Here is a 19,617-nt window from a genome sequence, read left to right on the forward strand (position 1 = left end):
TGGGAGAAGGGGGTGGGACGGAAGAAACAATTTCCAAACTCTCAGCTGTCTCCTGACTCGGAGCGAGATGAGAAGGGGGTAGCCCCCAGCCAGGTGGAACAACATCCCCTCTGAGCAGGTCCAGTGTTTGTACAGAAAGTGCAGACGAGCCAGGAGAAGGGCATGCTGGGTAAAAAGATAAGGCTGCCGTCTCAGCTGTTATCAGACACTCAGAATGTCCTTCACTCTCTGGCGGTACAAATTCCTTCCCACACACTTCTTTGGTCCCATGTAAGGGGGCAGGGGTGAGCAAACCGAACAAACAGAACATTCTGCTCTGCAGAGATGGGTCCAAATCCAATTTATGTCATGGTCACCGCAGCTTTGGTCCAAATCCCATCTGAGCGCCCTGTATATCTACACAGGAAAGATAATACTGAACGTCGCCCACAAGCATGTTTCCAGAGAGGCAGCACAGACTTCTTCTTTTAAAAGAACGATTCACAGTGCAGGGGAAAGAAAGGCGTAGATTACAGCACTTCCTTCCCGACAATCTTAACTGTTGTTTCAAAGCACAACTCTGCTTTCTAGTCCTTACGGCAGTGATGGGATGTCAAATCCCAGAAGCCAAAAGGAAGGTGGCCGAACAAGATTTCCAGTGGTTCGGGGGCAGTGAGAGCTTTCTGGACCCTGCTTCGCTCCTTCCCACCCCGCTCTGAAAGTAGCAAAGTCACAATAATTTATGCAAAAATAGTAAAAACGTCAGAATAAATTGTGCAAAAATAAACAGAAAAAAATAGGCTACTGTAGAAGAATCCACTTTTTGTTCCTTGGCGCTGAATTTGGACTACAGAAGTTTTTCATTTTTTTGCATGAAATACACACAAACCAGTTGTAAAACCAGTCTTTGGGTCAGACAGACCTTCAGGGTGTTCTTAAACGAGGAAGTCAGATGCTCACAGAGGCTTGTGGACACGTCTCGATCTTCCCTCCCCATTTTCCTTTACAGCAGGGCCAATAAGTACAGACACTGCTGTCTGGAACCTCACCCATTCATTATGCCGTACTGCTGTCTGGAACCTCAACCATTCATAATACCGTACTGCTGTCTGGAACCTCACCCATTCACAATACCCCAATACCACAAAAAAAGAGGGCCCAAGATCATATTTGCCGAGCTCCAGGCTCCCTCCTGGACCTGGATCCACCGAGGACACTGTCATCCATGGCGTACCATCTGAGTACACTCCCTGGGTCAGTTGTTGGCCTGTTTCCCACTCTGCCAGTGCCTCGGGACAGAACTGCCTCTGACACACCCACCCCTGCCTACACTGATCTCTTATACAGGAAGGCTGTACTTGTCTCTTCCTGTTACCACCTCCTCCTTTGAACCCATGGCTTTGTGACTTCCCCCCTTTCCTTGTTTTTTTTTTGGCAGCAGAACGCCCCGGCCTTGTTTGTCACAAAACCTCAAAAGGCATCGGCAGAGCCAACGAAGCAGCCAGGCCTTGACCCCCCCGATTCCCAAGCCCCTCCAAACCCGATGGGGCCCAGGAGACTAAGAGGCGGGGATGGGGTCAGTCTGTCCCTGATCTCCGTAAACATTTCATGTGGAGATTTATTAATTCGGCTACGAGCGACTGCGTGGAGACGTCGCGGCGAAAATGCTGGGCTCCGGTACCGTATTTATGGAGGGAGTGTAGATGCAGGGAGGGACCCCAAAGACCCGTGGATATGAAGGGATTCTGCCAGCCCCTTGGCGCCAGTTTTCCAGGTCCGCGTGGCATCATACAGACGAGACCAGAAAAACTGAATTCAGAGGTAACGTCTTGTTTTCTGGTGGTATCTTTTGAATGCTGCCACAGAAATGGCTAGGCCAAGGATTCTTTTTCAGGTTGCCCGTGAGCCCGAGATGGTATCTTGACGGGTCGCTCCCAGCAACAGCCAGCCAGGGGGGCAACGCTAGATCAAGCCAGGCTCCCGCCCACTGCCACAGCCCCTTTGGAGTCGTCCCCGTTCGCCAAGGCAGAGTTCAAGCGGTTGTTGTCGAGGTCAATCACCTGGAAAGCCCCCTCCGGCTGCACGCAGCACGGTTTGGAGCCGCCGGTGGCCGCTTCTGGCTGAGGGCCCTGCATCTGGTATTCGTTGCTTTGTGGGCCGCTCGGGTTGCTGTTCGAGGGGCCCTTCTGCTGCCCGGGCGCTCTGCCGCCTTCGGGGGCGCTGGACCCCTGAACTTTGTTCTTGGTTTTCAGCCGGTCGTGGTAAGTGAAGAACGCGAAAGCCACCGCGACCGCTAAGGTCATGGACAGCAGCACAGTCACGGTCACGAACTGGACCCAGTAAGAACGCCGCTTGCCCGCCGGCATGGCCTGGTGCGGCAGGCCCTCCTCGGCAATGCCGTCTTTGTCGCTGCTGCCCAGGATGTCGGGGTACTTCGGGGTGAGGACGCGGTAGCTGGCCACCACCTGCTGGTACCCGTTCTCGTTGGACAAGCACTCGTACGTGCCCAGGGAGGCCTTCTGGACAATGACGACCAGGGCTTTCTCGTCTTCTATGACCAGCCCTTCCGCCTTCTCCATCGGATACTTCCACGTGTAGTTGGCCAGGGCGGAAGCGCGAGGGCAGGTCAGCCGTACCATGGAGTTCAACGAAGAGGTCAAAGCTGAAAGGAATCGCAAAGAGCTGTAATTTCACGGAGGGAGCGACATGCCAAAGTCTCCATCAGATCTCCCCCTGGATTACGGCACTGCTGAGAGCCAGCGTGGTGTAGTGGTTAAGAGCAAAAATAGAACCACAAGAACTGTACACAGTGCGTTCAATATTTCTTTAACGAAAACCGTAAAGTTATAAATATGAAATGTACAAAAGTGATAATAATACATTCAAATGTGTAAGTTCAGATACATAAAGATAGAAGATGACAACGACGGGACGCTGGTCTCCGGAATGCGATGCCGTTTCGACAAACGTCTCTCAAACAGAATAAAGCTTATGTGCACTTCTCCATTACTTATGCAATGAAATAGGTGAAACTATTGAACTCCATGTGAATTGGGCAGCTTTTCCATTGAAGTGCAATTTTTTATACATCCTCAACTTATAGACTCTTGGTTAGAAGAAGACGTTTGTCGAAACTTACACATTTGAATGTATTATTATCACTTTTATACATTTCATATTTATAACTTTACGGTTTTCGTTAAAGAAATATTGAGCGCACTGTGTACAGTTTTTGTGGTTCTATTTTTGCATGTCTATGGCCAACCTAGCAGTTCGAAAACAAGAAATTGCAAGTAGATAAATAGGGACCACTTCGGTGGGAAAGTAACAGCGTTCCGTGCGCCTTGGTGTTTAGTCATGCCGGCCACATGACCACGGAGACGTCTTCGGACAGCGCTGGCTCTTCGGCTTTGAAACGGATATGAGCACCGCAACCCTAGAGTTGGACTCGACTGGCTTTCGAGCAAGGGAACCTTTACCTTTACTTTACCTATGAACTGTGACCATATTTGTTTTTGTATACATTAGTAGTGGTTAAGAGTGACAAACTCTAATCTGGAGAGCCAGGTTCGATTCCCTACTCCTCCACATGAAGCCAGCTGGGTGACCTTGGGTCAGCCACAGCTCTTTCAGAGCTCTCTCGGACCAAAAAAATACAAGTCTTGCTTGCCACCTAGTGATGCGTAACACTAAAAGAGAGCTAGAACTTCAGGCGGCCAGACAATCTTAGAATCTGCTAGCTATACTACACACAATGCCATAAGATAATTATTAATTAATTATTATGACACTGCTAATGACCTGGACTACCTTCTGAAGTGGGAGCTGGGCACAAGAGCTGCCACACAGAGCTCTTGCTTTGCATTTCTATCTGAACTGGTTCTTTGGGGGCTCTTCTGCACAACATTGTCACGTGTATCCTCCACCTTCCAGGTTCACCCTGGATCCACTGCAAGTCTGCTCAAACCTACTTTAGTACTATCTTTCTTGAAAGATCATATCCAAGTTTGGGCAGGAAGGGGTAGATTTCTGCATACGCAGGCAAACCTGGCGTGCTGCACCATTTCACTGCCTTTTTAGTAGCTTTAAAAAAAAATCAGTAGCTGATAGATCACTGCAGTGTTCCAATACCAAGAGCAATGACCTCTGACTGATTTTTGTAAAAAAAAAAAAAAAGGCAAAAAGCTCACCAATGGCCGGTACATTGAGACACCGCAGGGGTAGAATACCCCCATGTGGAAGCCTCTCTGCATTTGCAGCCGCAGTCAGAGCCGAGCAGGGAATCGTCCCATGTGGAAGCAACCGAATCCTATTGCTGCTCTGCTTTCTTTTCAATTGTCAGTTTCGTCACAGTTTCCAAAGTCCAGTTTGCCAGAACTGTCATTTTTCACAGTAGAATTTTTTTACTGAGGGATTCAAGGGGGCTTTTCTGTGCAGGTAATAAGGCTGCACAGTACAAAACGGTTCACAAACTGACTTGGATTAACTGTTGGTACTTGTGGCCTTTACTGCTATATGTAGTGTATTGTAAAAAAGGTAAAGGTTCCCTTGCTTGAAAGCCAGTCGGGTCCGACTCTAGGGCTGCGGTGCTCATCTCCGTTTCAAAGCTGAAGAGCCAGCACTGTCCGAAGACGTTTCCGTGGTCATGTGGCCGGCATGACTAAACACCAAGGCGCACGGAGCGCTGTTACCTTCCCACCAAGGTGGTACCTATTTATCTACTTGCAATTTCTTGCTTTTGAACTGCTAGGTTGGCATTGTATTGTAAGTAGGATCCTATTCTGTAACTTCTGTAAATGTGTCATGTGAATACTTGTGCTACGCTTCAGTTCTTTCTGGCTGGTTCCAGACTTCTAAAATCCTAAGGCATTGGTTATCGAATGTCCCATTTTGTTGACTGTACTGACCCACTCTGTGTAATCCACCCCCAATCCCTGTGAGAAAGGCAGGCTATGAATAACGTAAATAAAACAAAATAAATAAATATCCTGCCCTTGCTCAAAGGAGATTTTAGGAGTTCTCAGGAAGCCTGAGGGAGTGACCAGGAGGATCCGGAAGGTGGTCACACATTCAGTTCTCCTCTTTGTGGGTTCCACCGAGTCTTGTAGGCCCCCCGTCACCATTTTCCTAAATCCACTTCCCAAGAAATCTTAAGCATGGCTTTAGGGAGTGAAGGACTTATTTTAAGTAGGGGGTGGGGGGAGAGAAGGGAGGAAAGTGACTGTCGATAACAAAATGGATCCAGCCCAACCATTTCAAAGGGGAGGGGACCCTTTTGACAAGCGACGAAATCCTGAAAGACTTGCACTGAACTTTTTACGACTCCGTCGTTGGCATCATTTGAAGACCTCAGCAAAATTCTGGGGCGTTTGCTTTTGTCTTGGCATCCAAGGCTGGGGTTCCCGTACTCAACGTCCTGCAGCCAGTTACTCCTGGAAGTGGAGAGGACATAAGAATTGACTTGCAGGATCGCAGCAGATATATTGCGTTCTGTTTCCAATGGCAGGCCTCTCCAGGAAAACTCCAGGAAATGTGGCCTGGAAGTGGTAGGTCCGTGGCTCAGTGGCAGAGCAGCTGTTTTGCATCCATGAAGCCCCCCGTTTAATCCCCAGCAATTCCAGGTATTTTTAAAAGGATGGTATGAAATTGCTGCCCATTAGACCCTGGAGAGCTGCTGCCAGTCTCGGTGAAAACGGCTGACCTTGATGGACCAATGGTCTGATTCAATATAAGGCAGCTCCATACGTCCAGGAAGCGGTAGACTAGCTCTGAACATGGGGTTATCCCGTTCACCACTTTGGGATCAGGAAGGAATTTTCCTCCAAGCCAGAATGGCCCAGGGATCCTGGATGGGGTTTTTTTTGCCTTCCTCTGGGCACAGAGCAGGAGTCACAGGGAGAGGGAGGTAGTTGTGAATTCCCTGCATTGTGCAGGGGGCCGGACTGGATGATCCTGGGCGTCGCCTCCACCTCTATGGTTCTATGGCGGTTCCATTTAAGCTATCAGGGCTGATGGCTTTCTTCTGCCCTATTATTAGCACGGCGCAACCAATAAGGCAGTACTGTTGGCACATAATTGATGTTGTGAATCAGACGCTGTTCTAATCACCTATATGGACATACGATGCTGACTTATTCTGAGTCAGACCATTTATCCCCATTTAGCCCTATTGGAAGCACCTCTCTGTTAAAGGATCGTCTTACTGGGGACCTGTCAGGGATTGAAGCAGAGGCCTTCTCTATACAAAACACATGCTCTACCCACTAAGCCGCAGCCCCTCCCTAATACTTTTGGGCTCAGCAGGCCTATTGTGTTAACGCCGCCGCTTAAAAACCTGTTTTCCTCTGTTCTTGTGTGTCTCTGCCAACAGAGGACAAGTGGCTGCTAGTCCACAAAAGTGGACGCCATGGTAAATCTGTTAGGTGCTACTTGTTGCTGTTTCTGCTGCCAACAGACTCACGTGGCTACAATTCTGGAAACTGTGGCTAACACCCTTCGACAGACCCATATTCTACCAAGCGGTCTCATCTCCTACAATTATTCCCTTTGGGGGTTTCCCTAGTGGCTGTTACAATGATCAGAGTGGGAAACTGAAACAGGCTGGCTGTTATTTCTACTCCGGGTGTAATTTCCCTGGCCTACGCATGAAGCACCCTGACCTGGATGACTCAGGCTGGCCCAGGCTTGTCGGACCTTGGAAGCTAAGCAGGGTCCGGTCTGGTTAGTCCTTGGATGGGAGACCACCAAGGAAGCGCAGCATCGCTACACAAGAGGCAGGGAATAGCAAACCACCTCTGTTCATCTCTTGCCTTGAAAACTCTGCAGGGTCGCCATAAGTCAGCTACGACTCGATGGCACTTTCCACCACCACACATGAAGCATTAGATGGACTGTACCACTTCAGGCTGCCGGGGGGGGGGGGGGAAGATATGATTTATATGCTCCCTGAATAAAAACAAACAAAAGTCCTTTGCAAAATAAAAACTTCCAGTTCACTGGGGAGCAAGGTTCTATCCCAGTCCACTCCCTGGTGCATTAGTTTTCTGCTTTCAGACAACTTTTTTAAATTGTGGGGTTTTTTTTGGGGGGGGGGGACTAAAAATGTGATCTGCTATGTGTTCTGCTATGACAGGACTCTACCCCCTCTCATTCTGCTGCATGTGTCGACTAGGCCCCCCAGAGTTGGCTCAGTCCTGCAAATACTCACAGATCCTCCACATTCAGGAATCCAGTACATTTGTGGCGATGTCGGTCCCAGGCGCAGTAGGGGTCTCGCGCCAGCACACACTCCGCACAGCTTCTGTACATGCTGCAGTTGGCCAGCGGTACTTGCAGGACACCTTTAGAATAGCCCACATAGAGGATGCCCTATGATAGGATGGGGCAAAAAAAGGAAATTATTATTACTTGGGTCCTCTAATGAAGATGATTTGCAGTTGGTTCAGTCTGGGCAAAAGGAAGACCTTTTTCCACCCCACCTTGGCAGCCATTTCACAGTGGCACCCACCTTCCTGTTGTCGAAATCCACACGTGCCCACAGGCTTTGGGGGACCTTGTCTGATAGACAGAAACAGGTAACCTACCTTTTCTGGGGAGAGCAGCAAGTTCAAAACAGGTTCTGGCTCCCTGAACAACTGGATTGCTTCGATGATGTGAGCTCCCCTGGCAGTAACCACTGCTTTGTGAAGGAAACCATCATCTGAGGGAAACAAAAGACAGAGAGACATTTAAAAATGTTTAAACCCAATCCTGTGCAAAGCCAAGGTGTGTGTGTACACATGAAGCTGTCATACTGAATCACACCATCGATCCATCAAGGTTAAGTATTATCTGCTAGGATGGGCAGAGGCTCACCATGGTCTCAGGTGGAAAAATTTCACATCACCTATGACCTGGGCTTCTCAAATGGAGATGCTGGGGATGGAACCTGGGAACTTTTGCATGCCAGGTGGCTGCTCTACCACTGAGCCACAGTCCCTCCTTCACAGTCCCTAGCTCAGAAAAGTCATGGAAGCTGAAACCCCCCCCCCCCCCCGTTTTAGACACGGAGCCTCTCCCAACCCAGTGCTGGTTCCAGGTTTCGGTGGGCCCTCTTTCTGCCCACCACCAGTCCCCCCTCATGCCTCCCTTTCCTTCCACCCACCCACAGCCCCCCCTACCTGACCCGTCTGTGCATCATTGCCGCCCCCCCCTCCACTGCCCGTACTCACAGGTTCCCACATGTCCTTCCCTGACTGTGCTGCACACCACCCAAATTCACTTCCCCATCCATTCTGGGAAGCGGGAAGCTGGGGTGGGGGGTTTGCAAGCAAATGGGCAAGGGAAGGCACATGGGGGCAGAAGCCCTGGGCCCTGGCAGCGGCCCCAACCCAACACTCTTCAACACTTTTCTCCCCATCCGGCTCCCAGTATCTGAGCCTGGCTGGAAGGGAAAAGGAAATCTGCGGGACAGTGGCCGGGGAAGAGTGACACGGACCCAGAAGGGGTTTCCAGTGAGTCAGTTGTGACTTGATGGCATGTTCTTCTTGGCAGCCCTGTCATGATCCTAGGCATTAGGCTAAAGAACAACTGGCCTAAAGGCCTCAAGGAAGCCTCCGAAGCCTCATGTAAAGTTTGCAACAGGCCTACGTTTCCCAGGCCACCCCTCTGAGGCTTGTGATTGGACTGGGGTGAAATTGGAGGGAAAGGGAAAGCCAGTCACCACCAAGGAGGCTGGGCCTTGAGACAGATACTATAACCCGCCCACCGCCACAAAGAAGGAAGGAAGGTGTGCTCCCTGGAGCTGAGTGGCAGTGAGGCTGCTGCCTGCAGGAGAGGATCCCTCACTCAGGGAGGGTGGGTTGGACCCGCGAAGGGCCAGGTATGGTAAGGACCACTGAGGAAGCCACGTTAGGAAGCGCCATTATTTTCTTGCCAGCTCCTTTACGTGTTTATTTTGCCCTGCCGGCTGAAAATGTATCCTTGTTAAAGCTGTTCCTCCCAAGTGTCGTCCCCCCCCCCAATCTGTTGGTTACGACCCATTTTGTTTAATCAAACAGTTGATTTTGATTTTATTATTTATTTATTAGATTTGTACCCCGCCCTCCCCAACGTGCTCAGGGCGGCTACAACAGAGGCAATTGCCATAACAACAGTTAAAACAACATAAAAGCAATCATTAAACAGTATAAAACCATCATTAAATAAAGTGCGGTGCTCTTGATGTTAAAGTTTTCCAATCCAAGATGAGTTCCATTCATCAACTTAACCTGACAACAAACATTCTTCGGTTGACTAGGCGTCTGCCCAGGGCCAGCTCACCTCCAGATCTAATCCACCGTCGAAGATGGCAACTCGGTGGTGGTACAGTGACGGCGGCGGCTCCTATGCAAAGGCCTGGCAGAAGAGCTCCGTCTTGCAGGCCCTGCGGAACTGCGCCAGGTCCCGCAGGGCCCGAGCCTGCTCTGGGAGCTCATTCCACCAGACAGGAGCAGCTGCCGAGAAAGCCCTGGCCCTGGTTGCAGCCAGCTTGGGGCCGGGAACCACCAGTAGGTGCTGGGACCAGAGGTCATTTCGGGGGGGATCGCAGTCCCCCCAGGTGAGGTACGGGGGCGGGGCACATGACGAAGCCCCGCCCCTGCTTCCGGCCGCCCCGCTTCCGGCCCTCATTCAGCCAGGAGGAGTCAGGAGAAGAGGGAGGGTAAGTTGCTTCCTCCCTGCCCCTCCCCACCCCTGCCTGCCTGGGGCCAGGGAGGGCCTTCGCGGGGCTTCCTTGCACTCCCGCCAGCCTTGCAGGTCCACCGCCGGGCCCCTCATGGGGCTCGGCAGTGGAGCCGCAAGGCCGGCGGCGGCCGAGACCGTTGGGGGCGGGGTGTATGGCCTTATGACACACGTCCGGTGATGTCAGGGGGTGTGGCATATGCTAATGAGTTATGCTAATGAGTTCCCCTAGCTCTTTTTCTACGAAACGACCCCTGGCTGGGACCTCAGGCCTCAAGCTCAACCGTTCACCTAGTGACACCCTCACCAGTGGGAGGGGCACTGTTTGGGAGGGTGAAGGGAGGGGAGGCACTCTGAGCCCTCCCTGGTTTGAACCCCGGACTAGAGTGGCGGCACCTCGGCGAGGCCCTTGCCTGCTCCAGGGCTGAAGGGCTCAGGAAGCAAGGAGGGCTTGGAACTCGCCTACCTCCCTAACTTTTAACTTCATAAGTGCAAAAATAATAGGGTCACTATATATTAAGGTTATTAATAATTACTACAGCTAATGGTTTAATCCGTCTATCCTGATTTGATTCAATACTTGTTTTTTGTTAAGTATATTGCAACTGTTTCACCCATGTAAAGTGTATCACTGTTTATATGTTTTAAAGTTAAAAGTTATAAATAGAAGTTTAAGGGGGGGGGGAGAAAAGCAAGGAGGGGTGTGCGTGAGGCTAGAGAGCTCCTGGGACGGGATGCCCATCTTAGGCAAGCCCCGTGACCCCTCGCACTTGCAACAAGCCCTGACCCGGATAGCCCAGACTGGCCTGATTCTGTGAGATTTCAGAGGGTAAGCAGACTTGGCTCTGGTATGTACTTGGTTGGGAGAACACCACAGAAGTCCAAGGTCACTACGCAGAGGCAGGCAATGGCAAACCACCTCGGAATGTCTCTTGCCTTGAAAACCCCACAGGCCTGCCATACGTCAGCTGCGACCTGACAACAAGAAAAAGTTCTGTAACTTAACACTGTGATTAGAGACGATGCTGGGAGATCCCTGAGTTTCACTGGCATTTTATTTTTCAAGATACACAGCAGCTCAGACCGAGGCCAGCTGCAAGGCAAGTAGAGCGTTAATCCTTCCAAGCTCCGTACAGTTTCACCAACTGAAACGGCAAACGGCTGCGCTCTTACCAGTACAGGTATGGGGAAGAACGGACAGAGCCTCCGGAAAGGGCTGCAGCTCAGTGGAAGAGCTAGAGGATCACAGGCAGCAGGTGACGTGGAAGACTTTGCCCTACAGCCCTGGAGAGCTGCTGCCGGCCAGTGCAGACAAGACCGACCTCAAAAGACCAAAGGTCTGACTCGGCAAAAGAGGAGTTATCTGTGCATGCATGGGAGTCCATTTTTTAAAACTTTGGGGGTTTTTTTGTGTGTACGTGTGGTTTGACTTCTGGTGACCCCTACTGGGGTCTGGACATTTTTCAGAGAGGTGGCTTGATAGCCTGCCTCTGCGTCCCAAGCCCTGGTATTCCTTGGAAGTTTCCCTTCCAAGTACTTTCCAGGGTCGGCCCCGCTTAACTTCCGAGATCTGACGAGACCGGGCTTGGCTGGGCTATCCAGGTCAGGGTGCACGGGAGTCAGTTCCAACTGGCCAAACTGTGTTGGGGGTGGAAGGCTCCGACCTCAGCATCAGATGCCCTGGTCTGAATCAAAGCCCCATGCAGCTGCTGTTTGCTTTAAGACACACTAGAAACATCCAGTCATGGCTTTTCCCTGTATCTCATCTGGAGTTAGGTCTCCAGATTTCTCCTGCTGGCTGGAAGCCGTACTTTTTCATTGAACACATGGGTCTGAAACGGAAGAATCTGGAAAATTAACCAACCAAATGTTACAGCCCTCCTTCTTGCTACTTGCTAGTATAAGACTGGAGTAAGTAACTCCACCCTGCTAACGAGAGTGCCCCCCCCACAGGCACCAGGAGCCTTCCTTCAAACAGCCTCTTGTGTCAGAGGAAGGCTCCTGGTGACTGCAGAAGGCACCGTCTGTGAAAGGATGGATCTCTGGATTCCTACCCACTGAGGCAAACATTGAAATATTAAACAGACAGTTCTAGCATGACAGTAAAAGTCGTACCTGTCCCCAAGAACATCACACTGTACAGATCCCCCACAATATTTGAAGTCTGGTGGACCGTAATCCGAGTGTATTGGACGTTCTGCTTCACCAAGAGAGGTTGATTTCCGTCGGGCAAAATCTTCTCATCCATCAGGAAGTGTTCTTTAATGAACGTCAGGGCTCTGTCTGCGGATGGGCCAACCGAACACTGCAGGAAGGAGAGACATAATGTTGTAAAAGATGCCCATGCTGCGATCAGGAGCAAAAAGACAAGGGTATTGTGTTGTGTCCGCACTTGAAAAAGCTGTCCAACTCCCACGCAAAGGTAACCCAAATTTTATGACCGGGAAACCTGCAGAAGTACTTCGTTGACAAGGTGGAATTATTGTAGTCAGTCATCCTTGCTTAGGAGGGGTTGCCACAGACTGATCTGGGGTTTCAGAAACCTGGATGGAATGACAGTGGAATTTCCTCAACAACAGAAACTTCTAGAATCTCTTCCGCAGGCCCAAGTATCTGTGTGCATTATAGTGTCCATGAAATGTTAGTTGCCGAAGCAAATGACCCGAATGAGCAAAACCGTTTTTGTTTATTTATTTACAAAATTTGTGTGCCACCTTTCTGGCCAACCAGGATCGCCAAGGTGGCGAACAAAAACCTATCATAAAGTCCAGTTAAAATCAAAGCTAAAAATGCACATAAAAAACACATAAAGCAGTAATTAAAACAGTGCCTCATCGAGGGAGTGTCAGTCAAAACAGAAAAAGTCTTCACCTTCTGGCGGAAGACAGTAACAGTAGGGGACAGATGAATGTCTCTGTGGAGAGAAGTCCATAGTTTTAGTGCCACGCTCGAAAAGGCCCTCCCTTGGGTTGCTGCCCACCTAATCTCAGAAGGCAGGGACACCTGAAGTAGGGCCTTGGAAGTTGACCTTAGCCGTGAGGTAGGTTAGAGTGGGAGTAGGTGGTTCTTCAGGTATACCTCCAGGTATGCCAATCCGTATCAAGCTTTAAACACCAGTGCCTGGAACTGGGCTCAGAAAGAAAATGGGAGCCAGTATAAATGGGTAGAGAGCATATCCCTCCAGTCTTGGCCCATCTCTACTTTGAGATTTGGAAGTTTTTTACCCCATATTCAAGGAAGCTTTTCCCTCAAGTAATAACTTCCTTCAAATGCCCCTTAATCCTTTCATCCATCACAGTCACAGTTGGTAAAGAGAGGAAGAGACTGCATTTATACCTCGCCCTTGTCTACCCAAAGGAGTCTCAGAGCGGCTTACAACCTCCTTTCCCTTCCCCTCCCCACAACAGACACCCTGTGAGGTAGGTGGGGGTGAGAGCTCTTTTGAGAAATGCTCATGAGAGAAGAGCCCCAAAAGAACTTGTAGGTGACCCAAGGTCACACCAGCAGCTGCACGTGGAGGAGTGAGGAATCAAACCCGGTTCTCCCAGATTAGAGTTTGCACTCCTAACCATTACACCAAACTGGAATTATTTAAGGAAGGGTAACAGTGATCTTTAAAAGTCCACCCAGGAGACTATTCGTGTTTAGAGGGTGGCCACTTGGGGGGGGGGGGGCAAAAAAAAATAAAAATATCTGTTTTTCCCCAAAACGATGCTTAGTGGAGCGAATCAGTGCTCCTGATGAGAAGAAGCACCCGCTGCCCCTGCTTCTGCCCCAGCAGCAATCCTCAAGTGCGTGGCAAAAGACTTTATTTTTTATTTACTCACTTCATTCCTATCCCGCCTTTCTCCCCAATGGGGGCCCACAGCGGTTTACATCTTTCTCTTCTCCTTCATTTTATCCTCACAACAACCCTGTGAGGTAGGGCCTAGGCTAAGAGGGTGTGACTGACCCAAGGTCACCCAGAAAGCTTCCATGGCTCCCATTCATTCCAGCCAGACCATCCAAACAACCACCAAGGGAGGCACAAATGAAGGCAGCACCAAAGCACCTCTGGGACTCCCAGCCACCAGCTGCAAGGGAGTGGCGGGTATCACCTCCTGGGGTCCCACTGCTGCGGGGGCCAACCCAACGTGAAAGCCCACACTGGCACGTCTGAGCCTCCAGCCCCCCGCCCCCGTGTAATGTGCACTTTGTGGGCCGACATCTATTTCTCTAAGATGCATTACCTCCTGAGTTTGTCCCTTTCAGCCATCTCTAAAACTTAATTCCTCAGCAGCAGCTGCCTTCTAATGCTTCGGCGGCTATTCTAAGTGACTAAGCAAGACATCTCGTTACGCACTGCCGGATTTATGGTTTTAACGGACAGGGCCTCGTGAATTATTTAAGAGATGGACCCCCCCCCCCCCTAAAATTCAAAACCCATATTTTGGAATATAATTACTTCCATAGAGAACGTAGAGGAAGCGGGAGAGCATCATTGATTTGCAAAGCCGTTCTGACAGCTGATTTTTTAAAAATAAGATTCAACCTAGCTGGAGTTAAAACACCAGCCATACACAACAGTTTAAATCAAACGTTAAATATCCCGTCTCATCAGAATCAGTAACTGCAACTGTAAAACCACACCATTTCAAGCACGCCTTAGTCAAAATTTTAATCCTTAAGCGAAGGTAAAGTAACTGTGCTACCATTTCCTATGGGAGAGGGAGTGGCAGAGCGTCTGCTTGGCATGCAGAAGGTCCCAGGTTCAATCGCTGGCATCTCCCGTTAAAGGACCAGCAGGTAGTAGGTGATGTGAAATACCTTCTCCTGAGACCCTGGAAAGCCACTGATCTTGATGAACAGATGGTCTGATCCAGTGTAAGGCAGCTTCATACGTTCATATGGTCCACAGCTAAGCTTTCAGCTGGTTTGCAGCGTGACAGCCCTATTATTGTCAGTGGATAACTAGTGGGAATCTAGCCTGTCCATCTTAAAACAGCTATAATGGCTACCAGTTTGTTTCCAAGTCCAATTCAAGGGCCTGGTTTTTATACCCTTCACAGCTTAGGATCCAAATGTCTATAGGACCGACTCAGTGTTGCCCCTAAGCTGAGTTAGTGTGAGCTAGCTCACAGTTTTCTAGCCTCCAGCTCACACCTTTTTGCCTTAGCTCAGGAAGGATGGCTCCAGAGCAAACTACTTTTTGCAGCAGCCAAATTGCTCGCTCACGACTTTCATGCTGGGAGCTCACAAAGTAGAGTTTTTGCTCACAAGACTCCACAGCTTAGAGGCTGCATTCTCCTCCCATGTATCCCAACTGCGCCAACTATGATCTTCAGGCTGCCACCAGTATGGTTGTTCCCCCAATGAAGATGGCCTGGCTGGCATTAACCAGAGCCCACGTCTTCTCCCCTGCTGCTCCCACTCTGAAGAAGAGAGGGAGGCACGGCCAACTGGAACATTTCAGGAGACCATTTTGCCAGGTCTTTTAATGGGTTATACACCGCTTGCAGGTATCTTTTGGGGGTTGGGATCATTTGAGGGTTTTATTTTGTGGGTTATGAATTGCGATGCTTTTAACGATGACTAGTAGGTCACCTTCGGCCTAACCTGGATAGCCCAGGCTAGTCCAGTCTCGTCAGATCTTGGAAGCTAAGCAGGGTTGGCCTTGGTCAGGATTTGGATGGGAGACCAACAAGGAAGTCCAGTGTCACTACACAGAGGCAGGCAATAGCAAACCACCTCTGAACGTCTCTTGCCTTGAAAACCCTGCGGGGTCGCCGGACGATGGCTGGGACTTGATGGTAAACAAGTCACCTTGAGCTATGGGGACACAGTTGGATATAAATACTTCAATAAAATAAATACATGTAACAGGCGCCAGGGTGGAGCCTTTGAAAGACCTGGTTCAAACTCTGTGACATCTCGAAAAACAACTTCTTGCCTTTTCTTGGGAAAAGGGAAGAAGGTACGAGTGGCCACAGACTCCAACCTCCTTTTAGTTACTCGCCTTCATGACTGCGCTTTTATTTTTAATGAAACCTGAGCTCACTAGGAACGCACACAAACAACTTGTGCACTTTTTTTCTGGGTAAGGACTCAAGCGGCAACTCTCTCGTATTACCCAGACATTCGGACTGGGAGGAGTACTCACGCTGCCAGGGCGGGGATCAACAGGTGGCCCATTATACGTCATCCACTGCGAACAATCCTTGTTGAACTCCTTGAATTTCCCGTCAAAGGCTTGCTTGATGGCCTCAAAGTCGAACACACAGACCGCTGAGCTCCGCAGATTGCCCCTCCGCCTGCAAACAGATGTACAACGGGCACCTGCATTGCTAGATCCGAAAGGAACTCTGCACGCGCCCAGATATTTCATAACCTCTGGGACTTCAACCCAGACCACCAAAACAGATTCTGGGAGCTCAGCCACAGGGAAGCCCCCCTCCACAGCACACAGGTTTGCGGCTCTACTGGTAACAGGAGCTCCTTTGCATATTAGGCCACACACCCCTAGTGTAGCCAATCCTCCAAGAGCTTACAGAGCTCTTCTTACTGGGGCTACTGTAAGCTCTTGGAGGATTGGCTACACTAGGGGTGTGTGGCCTAATATGCAAAGGAGCTCCTGCTACCAGTAGAGCCCTGGATGGTTGCCCTGGGAGGTGGGCAAGATTCCTTCGGAGCAGTGTTCTCTCTAAGCTGAGTTAGTGTGAGCTAGCTCAGTTCTTTAGCCTCCGGCTCACATGTTTGTGTCTTAGCTCAGGAAGGAGGGCTCCAGAGCAAACTAATTTATGCAGTAGTCAAATCACTTGCTCACAACTTTAATGCCAGTAACTCATAAAGTAGAATTTTTGCTCCCAAGACTCCACAACTTAGAGCAGGGGTGTCAAACTCATTTGTTATGAGGGCCGGATCTGACATAAATGAGACCTTGTTGGGCCGGAGATATAAACGTTATAAAGGACATGAACACAAAAGGGTTTTTTTTTAACTTAAAATAAAAACATGCTTAAAACATTAGCATTCTTGCAATATTTTGTTTATTTAACAGAGTCTGATAACTGACACCTCTTGCTCTGAATTATTTCATCAAAATGTCTGTGCTATTGCATTCTTGAGTACGCTGTTCAGGTGTGTATCTGTAAGCTGCAAACCTACGATGACACAGCAGCAGCAGCAGAACTGGAAGAAGAAGCAGAAGACAGCCAGTTCCAGTTTGGACCTGATAGCAGCCATCTGGGGGCCTGATCCAGCCCCCGGGCCACATCTTTGACATCCCCAGCTTAGAGGGACTATTATTTCGGAGTACAGCAGTAAACTCAAGGGTTATTCTTTAAGGTGGAAAGAAAAAGAAATTATCTTTGGCCCAGTCATACTTTGTCTGACCCACCTCACAGGGCTGTTGGAAAGGCGGCGGAGGGGGAACCACGTGCATTGCCCTGAGCTCTCTGAAAGAAGGGTGGGATAGAAATAGTTCTATTATTATTTGTTCACAAAATTTTTATCCCACCTTTCTGCCCAGTCAGGGCCACCAAGGCAACTATTAGGCAACTAATAAAACAAATTAAACACAGAACCAAAATGCATACATAAAACAGAGGGCAGCAAATTAAAACACAAGGAAGGGAGGAGAGATTGTTGAAGGAATTCCAGACAAGACAAAGAAGCCTTCATCCTCTGGCAGGAGGGGGCAAACAAATGCCCTTGGGAAGGGAGTTCCATCATTTAGGAGCCACCACCAAGAAGCCCTCTTGTGGGTTGCTGCCCATCCAGCCCCAGAGAGGAAGGACACACACAAAAATGTTTGAGGAATGGAACAGAAAAAACAGTGCAATGAACATAATAACTGATTATCCTGTTCATAGGGTTGTATAACTTGTTTTCAGAGGATGTTTGGGTCAGATCTGGGAAGCGCAAAGAGGAGACTGAAAGGGAATCTTTGCCTGGGGCCGCACAGTCGCGTTCAGTAGCCCTGCCCACCCAAGTCAAGCCCTGCATCCCAATGGGTCCCCCTTGGCTCACCACTGAGAAGCAAAGATGCCGTAGAACATGGTACCGCCTCCCTGCTGCGGGACCGCAACAATGTGCTGGATGACGTTGTATGGAAACTCGCCCTTGTGGGAGCAGGAGAGCTGAGCTTTCAGGAAGGTGGTCCACTTCTTCTGAAGCACTTTATCTCCTCCAACATCGTTCTGGAGAGGACAATAAAGCAAGGATCTGTTACAAATCGCCCTGTGGCTGCGGGCTCCTGGATCAGTCTTGGGCCTCTCCCGTTAAAAAGGAAGGCTAGAAAGTCTCACTCCAATACTCAAGACAGCTGCTTATACACATGGGTGCGGACCACAGCCTTCTCCTGTTGCTCTGGAATTCAGAGACAGACTGCCTCCAAACCCAGAAGTTCCACTTATCACCAGGTCTTCAACCTATCTTCCATGAATTTGAGTCTTATTTTCTTAAAGCCGTTCCAGCTGCGGCCATCACCTTGCGGCAGTGAGTTCCCCAAGTCAATTATGCAGTGGATTTTTTAAAAGTCCTTTCTGTTGTCTTTCCTGAATCTACGTCATTGGGTTGACCCGAGGGAGGGAGGGAGGGTCCACTTGTGCTCCAGCTTGGTGTAGTGGTTAAGAGCAGAGGACACTAACCTGGGAGAACTGGGTTTGATTCCCCACTCCTCCACATGCAGCTGCTGGGTGACCTTGGGTCAGTCACAGTTCTCTCAGAGCTGTTCTCTCAAGAGTAGTTCTTTCAGAGCTCTCTCAGCCCCACCTACCTCATAGGGCGTCCATTGTGGGGAGAGGAAGATAAGGAGATTGTAAGCTGCTTTGAGACTTTGAGTGAAGGGTGGGGTATAAATCCAGTCTCTTCTTCAATAAATTTTACACAATTGCATCTCCCTTTCCTCCACCTTTTCCCCCAACCTAAAAAGCTCCAAACGGGATGGTATCAGGCCCTGAGTCTGCTCCTTCATCCACCAGACATTTTCTGTACCCCACATCTGCTTCACTGCACCCACCTGGCCTCAGCTGGGAGAAAGAAAATTGTGAGCTCCCTCTAAGCCGTGGAGTGAGCAAAAATTCCACTTTGTGAGCTAACTGGCATTAAAGTTGTGAGCGAGCAATTTGGCTACTGCATGAATTAGTTTGCTCTGGAGCCATCCTTCCTGAGTTAAGACAATAATGTGTGAGCTGGAAGCTAAAAAACTGTGAGCTAGCTCACACTAACTCAGCTTAGAGGGAACACTGGTCATGTGCCACTCTTCTCCTCCTCCTCCTCTCTGGAAGGAGGGGGGAGGGACCCAATCAGAGTCAGAGGCTACCCCACCTCCACCTAATTAAAAATGTTTACTTAAAGCCGCCATGGCAATTAAAGCATATTTATTTTAGTGTGTGTGTGTGTGCTTGTGCGTGCGACGCAGGGATGCAGCCACAAAGATTTGTCAGACACTCCAGCATTTGTCAGGGCGTGACGGAAAGCTGGGAAGCTGCTGGAAATTATGGTGGGTGGGAACACTGTAGAGGCTACTTTGCTGCTCTCGCCTCCACCTTTCAGATGTGGGCGGCTACCAATGGGACACCCCTGCCCAGGGATGAGAAAGACTCCCCTCTCGGAAGCACACCCAAACCGAAACGAAACAGGCAGCACAAATGCCCCTTCCCTCGGATGACGATCACTGCCATGGCCTGGCAAAACGCTCAGAGCCCTTCCTCCTGGCACATCTCACCTTGCACACACGAGCCACTCTGGACACCTTCATCTTGTCAAAGAAGTCATACTCCCCCGTTTCCGAAAAGAAGAAGTAGACCTTGTCATCGTCCGGGGGGCTTGGGATGTTGAAAGAGGCCACGAAAGCTGCGTCAGCTAGGAGAGAGCCGCATAAAAAACAGAAGGTGTCGCGGGATGCCCTTTGCCCCACGGGTCACGACCCACTTGGCACAGATCCTCAGGGGAACTGCT

At 49.8% G+C, this 19,617-nt stretch overlaps 1 protein-coding gene across 1 annotated transcript in view; it reads right to left on the minus strand.

The window, feature by feature from the left end:
- Positions 1 to 623: 623 nt before the first annotated feature.
- Positions 624 to 19,617, minus strand: part of SEMA4A (semaphorin 4A) — a 106,107-nt gene continuing 87,113 nt past the window's right edge. The window contains exons 9-16 of the mRNA XM_015420285.1: positions 19,385 to 19,521; positions 17,686 to 17,855; positions 15,818 to 15,968; positions 11,794 to 11,983; positions 7,563 to 7,678; positions 7,187 to 7,347; positions 5,293 to 5,411; positions 624 to 2,641 (exon numbers count right to left, since the gene is read on the minus strand). Of these exons, the coding sequence (XP_015275771.1) occupies positions 1,947 to 2,641; positions 5,293 to 5,411; positions 7,187 to 7,347; positions 7,563 to 7,678; positions 11,794 to 11,983; positions 15,818 to 15,968; positions 17,686 to 17,855; positions 19,385 to 19,521 (1,739 nt within the window). The 3' untranslated portion in view covers positions 624 to 1,946. The remainder of the gene's footprint in view (positions 2,642 to 5,292; positions 5,412 to 7,186; positions 7,348 to 7,562; positions 7,679 to 11,793; positions 11,984 to 15,817; positions 15,969 to 17,685; positions 17,856 to 19,384; positions 19,522 to 19,617) is intronic.

The sequence above is a fragment of the Gekko japonicus genome, unplaced genomic scaffold (assembly GCF_001447785.1).
Source record: "Gekko japonicus isolate JY-2015 unplaced genomic scaffold, Gekko_japonicus_V1.1 scaffold306, whole genome shotgun sequence".
Classification (NCBI taxonomy): Eukaryota; Metazoa; Chordata; class Lepidosauria; order Squamata; family Gekkonidae; genus Gekko; species Gekko japonicus.